This window comes from Thermobia domestica, chromosome 9 (assembly GCF_964235325.1).
Source record: "Thermobia domestica chromosome 9, izTheDome1.hap1.1, whole genome shotgun sequence".
In the NCBI taxonomy this organism is placed as follows: domain Eukaryota; kingdom Metazoa; phylum Arthropoda; class Insecta; order Zygentoma; family Lepismatidae; genus Thermobia; species Thermobia domestica.
In genome coordinates, this window is record NC_137462.1 from 166,741,761 (window position 1) to 166,751,523 (window position 9,763).

The 9,763-nt window shown below is 37.3% G+C and overlaps 1 protein-coding gene across 1 annotated transcript; it reads left to right on the top strand.

Annotated features, from left to right (window-relative positions):
- Positions 1 to 2,385: 2,385 nt before the first annotated feature.
- Positions 2,386 to 3,048, top strand: LOC145661077 (52 kDa repressor of the inhibitor of the protein kinase-like). The gene has a single exon (XM_081726519.1). The coding sequence runs from the start codon at positions 2,386 to 2,388 to the stop codon at positions 3,046 to 3,048; it is 663 nt and encodes a 220-aa protein (XP_081582645.1).
- The last annotated feature ends 6,715 nt before the right edge of the window (positions 3,049 to 9,763 follow it).

Here is a 9,763-nt window from a genome sequence, read left to right on the forward strand (position 1 = left end):
TTTTTCCCCATCTGTATTTTAAATTACTGTGTAAAATAACATTAATAATTTAATATTCGTATGCAAATGCTGGAAACACAATAAAGTGATTCAAAGTTTGATTGTTTTTATAAGTACAAATACATTGTTTGTCAAAATGTAAAGAATACTAGTCTTACGCAGAATGTGAAAGAGGTTCTAATGTAATAAATAGCAATTGTTAAACTTCGAAATCGAATGCAGACAAAAGTAGTAGCGTTTGTGATATTCCTGATTATTAAAAGTACAGGTTATATGAGACGTGAACCTACAGCTTAAAGTGGAATTCGAACCGCTGCAATGAGTTCAGATTTCGAAGTTGTCCCACTGGGAATCGACCCATACACCAGAAAAATATACAGGATTGAAAAATTTTACTCTCATGAGAAAGCTTGATTCGAATCCTGCTGACCGTAATTGAGAAGACGTGTTCATTAATAGTGTGAGTATTTGTGATGTGTATGACTTAAGAATCCAAGACACAAATGCTTAACAATTTAATGGAAACAGGTCAGATGCCTGGGCTGGAAACGGTCAGCGGCGACCGCAGCGCCGGGCTCTTGGTAGTGGTGTGGTACAGCAAACATCGTACTAGTAACGTATCTGATGAAGGGAATGTTACATTGCCGAAACTGTTACACAAGGTTTTCAGTATATATTTAGCAGCGGCGGTTTCTCTTAATGTTTGCATGTTTGTACAAACCTCCTTCCAATATTTTCAATTTTTATTTGTGCTAAATCACTTTTCGTTTTATTGTCAACATAATCTTTCCTTAAAGAAGTGCGTTTCAAATGGGGTTGGCTAATAGCTTTCTGCTTGCGAGTTTGACAAGCTCCCCAGCTTGGCTACTGCGGGGGTTGCGAGGTGCAAGGATTCTTATAGTGCCTCATAAGGATCTACTATGTTTGCAGATCGTTTACAAACAATTCTACCAACAAACACAAGTTTTCCAAAACGAAACGCTTTGGAACGGGAAATTCTCCACCATCCCTCTCCCTGCAATATTGGTTGACACGGTTCTCGCCTGAAGGGGAATAGTCCGCTCCTCCAAGTCGCATAGAGGAAAAAAAAAGAAAAAACTTGTGCCTTGCCTAAATGCGAGATTGCCAAGTGCTCATAACTATTGGTTCTGTCAACCAAGTAAGATAAAGGCAGCTATGAAGACAGTAAAGGCGACTCCGTGAAGAGTGAAGATAGATTGAGGGTGTCAATATTTAATACACTTGTATCTGAATGAGTAGAAATTTGGCAGCATAGACAGAATATTTTTTTTTTTTTTTTTTTTTGGAGAGCAAAAAAAGAGCGTTAATTGCAAAAGCGGACTGCAAGCCCTCAACTAACCAATGTCCTCGCAGAAACAATGTAGAACATACGGAACGAAACCCTTGTCCTTTTTTACTTCCCCCTTCCGCCTACTAGCACCCACGCCTTTGGCTGCTTAAATAAGGGCTAACACCCCTCTTACTAAAAGGTCTTTGAGGGGGAGTATTTCGATGGTTTCTTTTAACGCAAAATAAATCACACTGGAAAAAATCTTTTATTTAGAGTCGGACGGGAGTATGTTCACGAAGCTGCTAGTGAGATCGAATTGTCGAATCTGTTCGTAGTGTTGTGTGTTTGTGTATGTGTGTGTGCGTGCGTGTACCGGTCTTTGTTGTTCATTGGAACATGATTGCTGTGATTGCATAATTATGTCTGTTCCTTATATACGTGAAGTAACAATGAATTCTGTAACGTCTCTGTTAAATGAGCCGTTTTCAAAAAGAAGTTTAGAAGCAAAGCTACTTGTGAAAAACATCGGAAGGCCGATTCCGACTCTCAATATAACACAAGTAATAAGAAGTGCGAAACGAACATTTACAAGGAAGTTTAATCCAAATTTGTACGAACAGCATAAGTGGTTATGTGGATGTGAAATTAAAAATGCTTTGTTTTGTTTTCCGTGTTTGTTGTTCGGGGCAGGGGAAGATGCGTGGAGTAAAAAAGGTGTGGATATCCAGCATCTGCACGACAAAATAAAAAAACATGAAAATTCGTCAGCCCATATAAAACACGTTCTTAATCTAACTGTGTTGGGAAATGTGAATATTGCTGCTCAACTGGATGCTGGTTATAGGCTGTCCATTCAGAACCACAATCAAAAAGTGACGCAAAACAGGTACGTGCTCAATATAATTATCAATTGCATTCGGTTTTGTGGCGCCTTCGAACTGGCTTTAAGAGGGCATGATGAAACAGACTCTTCTTCAACTCCAGGCGTATTTCGTGGATTAATTAATTTTAGTGCTGAACTTGACAGCGCTCTCAAAAGTCATTTGGAAAGCGCAACAGTTTTTAAAATTATACAAAATGAGCTTCTCCACTGCATGCTTGAAGTATGCCATGAAGAAATCGCTCAGGAAATAAGAGAGGCGGAATTTTTATCTGTCATAGCAGATGAAACAAGTGACGTAGCTAACGTATTTCAAATGGTGATTGTCTACAGGTACATTGTCAATGGCAAACCAGTGGAACGATTTTGGAACTTCGTCACTCCCTCTAAACACGACGCTCGAACTTTGGCTTCTTGTATTATTGAAGAAGTTGGTCTCCACGTGGTAAATAATAAAGAGAAGTTGATATCACAAACATACGACGGTGCTGCAGTAATGAGTGGTTCTTCTGGTGGTGTACAGGCTATTGTGAAAAAAGATTATCCAAGTGCTGCTTACGTTCACTGTCATGCTCATCAACTCAATTTGATTATGTTAAATGCAGCGTCGACTAATAGAAACGTCAAGATTTTCTTTGCAAATCTACAGGGTATTTGTACTTTCTTTTCAAATTCTCCACAGCGGACATCTATATTGGACGACATAGTAAGAAAGCGGTTGCCACGATCTGTTCCAACGAGATGGAATTTTAATTTGCGGAGTGTGAACACTGTTAATGAATATAGAGAAGAGCTGATTAGGTGCTTCGAAACAATCCAAAATACAGATTTGAATAATAGTACCATCGACCAAGCATCCCGTCATATTGAAACTTAACAAAGGGAAAGTTTCAACTTTTGGCTGTCATTTTTTCATTCTATAATGCCTCACGTCGACATCTTATACAATCAATTGCAGAAACGAGACATTGATGCTGTTTACGTCAGAGAGATTCTCCAGTCTTTTGAGCGAAATATATTGGAAGTCCGAGAGAATATTGGTGACGTTGAATGTGAACCACCTGAGAAAAGGAGAAAATACATTTCCGCGTGGAAAAGAGAAGCGAAAGAGGTGTGTGATGTTATTGTTTGCCAGGCCAAAAACAGATTTAGCTTCAGTGGACACCTTACTGCAGCCTCTCTGGTTACCCCTAACAACTTTTTGAAGTACAACACACATTTCCCTGACGAACAGTTGCAAACGACATGTGACGCGTATCCTTGCTTAGATCTGAAAAAACTTCGAACGGAACTTGGTGTAATTTACGGTATGCAAGAGTTCAGAGCAATGTCTGGTGCTCTCTGTTTATTAGATTTCATTTGCGAAAATAATTTGTCATCAACGTTTAGTGAATGTGAAAAACTTCTAAAAATTATCGTTACAATTCCAATGACAACATCAGAAGCAGAACGTTGCTTTAGCACATTGAAACGTGTGAAAACATTTCTGAGAAATTCGATGTCTCAGGAACGGTTATCTGCTCTTGCAATGCTATAATTGAAAGAGACTTTATTATGCGAATCAAGGATTTTAATAACAAAGTTATTGAAAAGTTTGCCAGAAGCAAAGAAAGAAGAATGGATTTTCTCTACAAGTAGGGTAAATATTTTTATTTTCTTTACACAAAATTTTCTATTTATTAATTGAGAAATACTTAGTACTTTTCTCATTACTAAATCTTTGGGTCATGAATCGCCACTAACCTATAGCCTGTGCTCTATTACTATTATTTATAATAATATTAATAATGATGAAAAATACGAGGTCATGAGTGGTCCAAAAGTAGGTATACAGTACCGTACTGATCAGCTCATTGCATTTAATATCATTTCTTATTGTTATCCATCAGATAGACTTAGTTTCTTTATTATTTATTCTTAATGTATTTTACTTATATCTTAAGCTCAGAAGAGCCGAAGCAAATAAACCCATAAACTAGAATGTTATACTTGATCAATGCAGGGGTATATACCTACTTTTGGGCCACCCTGTATTGTGCACCACCTAAAATTCAAAGCACGAGCCGCCACTGATATTTAGTGCTTTGGTTAATTTTGTTTTATTAATACTGTCGAATATCCAAAGCAGTAATGAAAAAGAATCCTTGTTCTCAGGCTCGTAGCCAGGGAGGGGCTAGAGCGGGCAATGCCCGCTCTAAAATATTTTTTCCACTCTAAAAAGGGCGTTGTCCAGAAGTTTCAAATTGTTTCAGCAAATCACAAATAGGAAAATCTTGTGATTTTATTTACTAAATAAAATTGAACTTAGCGCGCATTTACTACTACTAACAAATGAAATTGAACATGGCGTATATTTCTACGAAAAACAACAGTTATTCTTGTTGCTAAATATACTCAATAATCTCCCATGTATTACTTTTCCTCATTCCAAGAGTTTGAAGAATCACAACCACGACAAGCATCAAGGCGTTGGACAAGATGCCCTTCCCAAAATTCCCATATGAAAATTGACCCGAAAACAGGCTATGTTACATGAATGTGAGTATCTGGCTTGTGCATGTGTAATATTACAGGTAAAAAAACATTTGTTTGTCGACTTGACAGTACATGCCCCACGTGTGCCTGTAATTAACGTGTAAAACATGCAATATGTCCATGTTCCTTACAGTGCAAGGAAAACGCATGTCTCATATATGAAACTGGTACCGAAACTGTGATGTATGGAGAAAACATCTAGAATAGTGAGATACAAAAAAAAACAGTGAGGAATTCGGAAGTTTTGTTTATTGTAAAAGCGGCAACAATGCTGTTTTTCACGTAATTTTCGGGGAGTGCCCACGATGATCATAAATCAATGATTGTAAAATGTTTCGAAATAGCAGTTTGCATCGGCTCACTTTGTGTTTTCTGAGTGGCCCCGAACCATTTGTTTTACGATTTGTTTACAAATATACGGAATGAAAAGAACGTTAATTCCTTATATGCACTCAGAGAAAAAAAATCAAGAGGCAACAGAACACTGAACCTATTATTTTAAAAAGATTTTGTCACACACCATTATAATTGCGCGCAATAATAAGTAGCAGAGTGCTTAGCGAATTTCCAGAAAGAAACAAAAACAGTAGTAAATGAACTACAGGCAGATGTACCTCGCCACACGTTTCCGATTACTCTACCGACTATTATAACGCCATAAATATGAAGCAGCCATCCATCAAGTCATTTTTTGGTGCAAAAGTTATCGAAAATGAAACCAATTCAGAAGCAGAGTCATCTGTATCAACATGTGTAGAAGGTCAAAAGAAACTAAACTTCAAACATCTGAATTCCACCATGTTAGTGTTGATTTCCACTATGTATCAGACCTTGGCGATACAAAACCCGCTCAGCGGCATCTTGCAAATTTTCCAGGTTCCAGCATTTCTGGTTCAATTCGATAATTTCGTCTAATATGGTGCAAGACGTGGGATTAGCTCGAGTATTCTGTTATGTTAGATGGTGCCTTTTGCTTCCCATGCCGGAAATATCCGTCAAGAAACAGTGATCCCTCATTTGTGCAGAATGGTTTCAGAGACTGGAAGCATGCAACCTAGAAAAATAAGGGATTTTCTCGTCACGCCGATTATGAAACGCATAGGCACGCTGTGGCTTGATACTTGGAGCAACGGAAACGTAAGGACTCGGGCGAAACGGTCGTGAAGAAGGTGCGTAGCGATGTAATTATAACCTGACCAGGATAGCTGTGCGGTTTTGGGAGGATGGCGCTGCTGTTGTGTTTACATCAGTTTCTTGGCAAGCGCGGTGGGACAGGGGAGCGGAGAGTTTCACTTTGCAGTGTATCCAACGGTTTTTTAAAGTTGCAGTTTAGATGTTATGCATAGTCTAATCTCTTTACGCTTAATAAAAAACGCCGTAACTTATGTATGTATTGTAGTGAACCATTCCTGAAGTAATGCAGATGTATTGTAAATAATGATTTATGAATGGAAATTACCAATTTAAGAACAACATAGCACAGTTGACAATTCAGTGAGCTTCTACCGTGTATTAAGCAGATTGTATAAAAATTGATTACGTTTTATTCGATTTCATTATAAAACAGTAACAGCCTGTAAAACGCAGGAATGACAATGTCAGTGACTAAAAGATTAATTTTGGCTTGATAGCTTAGAGTTTTACGCAATATCTTGTAACTGTAAGTTTATATCAAAAGGCTCATGATGCTGCTGTTTAAGTGTATGTTTATCGATTGACAAATAAATTATTTTTTCGAGTTTTAGCCAGTGAGGAATCTCGAAACGTTTCCTCTCGAGAACTGTGAAAGTTCTTTCCACTGGTCTATTGGCCAGCGCATGTGCTTTTATTGTATGTGGTTCCGAGTTTGATTCCCATTGAGAGAACAAAATTTAATTTTACAATCCTTCACTTTCGTTAATCATCTTTCTCCTCTAGCATAAACAACATAATCCTTAAAATAAAGAAATTTCGTTTTTTTGTTCGAGAAATGTGAACCCTTTGGAGGAAAAGGAGGTGAAGAAATTTTTCCTTCATTTTTAAAGATTTATGGGATTGGATAGCTTGCCTTTAGGGATTGATTTGTACAATTTGGTTCAGTGCACCCTTCTTTTAGGATCATTATGGAAATCCAACCCTTTGGTAGAGTTCGAATAAAAGTATTGATAAAACATCAGCGTATGGGTAGTGTAAGAGTAAGTATCATTGCTTCAGCACACAATAAATTTTATTTATGAGGAAAGAAATTACCTCTGGACTAACTCTGAATTTCTCTCAGGTTTTAGCTATCAGGTGACAAAGAATTAAATCTACTAACTGTTTTCACACACAATATAATTTTGAAACTTGGGAGCCTAGTGTTATATTTGTGTCTGTAGTATATAATAATGCTGATACATTATTCTGTTGAACATCTTAAAGGTATTTGTCGATTGACTTCAGAGGACTGAGTTTAGCCCGTAAACACAAGTTGCCAATTGTTCAAACATATCAGATGTACGGTCTTGTTTAATAAAACCTGCTCCTCCCTGTCCTCTATCTGAAAAGTCCTATATTGTTATTCACATATGAAATTCAAAGGCAAAGTCAATCGTCTTTATTCAGTTGTATTTTTATTTCAAGTGTAAGTATTAAAATGCGCTACGCATGGTTGCAAGAGGTTGGGTGGCTTTTTTTAAAATACTGAACTGACATAGCTAACATTGGCACTCATCTTCTTTATAAATTGACGTAAGAAACGGCCGATTGATTTCCAGCCAATTACTTCATCACCGGTATCTTTGAGCAATGAGATAACAATGGAAGACAAACTTCGTTCTTTTCAAACTTGATACTTTGAAAAACTTATGAAAGTGGTTTTGTTATTCAAATACAGATTCGCTCTAATCAATTTCAGAAGTAACATTAATCTTAGAATAACGTAATGGCTGTAAGAGTTACCCTGAAAATGTATTTTGTATGTTTTCTTTTTTATGTAATTCAGAGATTTTGTCTGAATTTTACTGGAGTTATAAGGAACCTTCAATTATCAGGCACCCCATTTTAATCACTCCCCCTCCGCCGTCAATGCAACACTTCTAACCGTCTCCCCAGGGGTCCTGGGTCCACCCCTGATTGAGATGGTACATAAAGATAATTTTGTCTAATCTCTGTCATTATTTAGCATGGTTTAATATTTTTTAAAAAACTATATTTCTGCCACATTTTGAAAACTTTATTTGAAAGTTTTCAAAATGTGGCAGAAATATCTTTTTTTAAATTACTAAACCATGCTAAATAATGACAGAGATTAGACAAAATTATCTTTATGTACCATCTCAATCAGGGGTGGACCCAGGATCCCTGGGGAGACGGTTAGGAGTGTGGCGGTGAAGGATTATCAGTTCTCTCTCTCACCAAACTTTTGAAGTACATCTGAATATGATGTCAATGCAAAAGAATTTTCTTACTCAAGACCCCGATCGCTCCGCCCCTGACTTGAGCATATGCGTGAAGTGGTTTATTACGTACAAGACAGAAAGAACTGATTACAGAACTGTGATAGATTCATTACAAGTAGTCCAGTTAGAAACACTGCTGCTTGCATTTTAGTTCCAAAACCGGCCGCCCGCACTCGTTCGCTGGTTGTGTTATACTATGTGAAAAGTATGATTGAAGTTATTCAATTCTTGGCTGTGAATCAGTTGTCCTTTAAGGGAGATTATGGGTGTGAGCAACTCGGAAAACAATCAAGTGGTTTGTTCTTAAATTTGTTTGAATTTAGTATTCGTAAAGATCCGAAATTAGCAGAAATTGTCAAAACTATCCCTGCCAATGCAACATACACTAGTCCGGATATTCAGAATGAGATAATTCATTTCATGCCAGAATCTGTTAAGAGGAAAATAGTAAATGAAGCAAACGAAAGTACATTTTGTTCATTACTTGCAGATGAAACCACAGACAAGCAACGAATCGAAGATTAGTCTGTCGCAATTAGGTACCTTGTGAATTTTAAAGTGCAAGAAAGATGCGTAGCTATACTGAAGTTGGACAAACAAGACGCTGCCAGCATTAAGAACGCCATTTTAGATTGTTTAAGAAAAGTGGAATTCAAAACCGACACGATAATAGCACAGTGCTACGATGGAGCACCTGTCATGAGTGGACAGAAAAATGGAGTGCAAGCTCTTTTGTCTGAGGATTTGAAGAGGAACATTTTGCTTGTTCACTGTTTCAATCGCCAATTACATTAAGTTATTTGTAGAGCCATTGACACAATTCCTGAACTGAAAGAGTTCTTTGATATTTGTCAACAACTATATTATTTTTTCAGAAAAGGACCCGTTCACGATGTGAATCTGTCCTCAATATAGTTGACAGCTGTTTGTATTCTGTGACGGTTTGAGATGGAACAAAAAGAGCACACCCTATCTATCGGTATAAAAGGTGATATTTCTTAAAAGGAAGTATATATTTAGAAAAATTGGTGCATCTACAAGTCTTCTATGCGCAGTCGTCGTAATAGAAAAATATCTCAGTTCATGCGTATAACTCATCAAGTAACAATCTCCCTGTCGCATAAATTGCAAGAAGGGTGACTTCCATGTAATTAAAATAAAATTTAGGCTTGTAATGAACAGTTCAATTATTCTATCGTTTCAGAAAGATTATATCTAGGGTAATTTTTATTATACTATATATTAAATATATACCTAAGGCCTGTGACAAACATCTTGGCATTTCAGCTAAACGAATACAACGCAAGCTCTGGCGTGACGTTGCCAAGTGGTAAAGGGGTGTAAGTAAGGGCTATGGGTAAGCAGACAAGCTACAGCGCGATCAGGTGACAGGGGATAGACGTGGATGTGTGCAAAATAAACTTGGCAATACTACTGGCCTCGCATTTGCTAGCAGCATTTAAAGAGAACTTGGAGCGCCGCCTTCAATTGCCAAGATGTTTGTCACGCCGTTTAATTCTGTAGGTTCCGCTTAAACTACGGATTCATATCAAAAATATAAAATCATAATAGTATTCCGTCTTATTAGCAATTTTATTCAATAAAAATGAGTCTCTGGTTGAAATGGTTCTCTAAATC

What these genes read in the sequence shown, in the direction of transcription:
- LOC145661077 (XM_081726519.1), top strand. Translation starts at nt 2,386, where the DNA reads ATGCTTGAAGTATGCCATGAAGAAATCGCTCAGGAAATAAGAGAGGCG.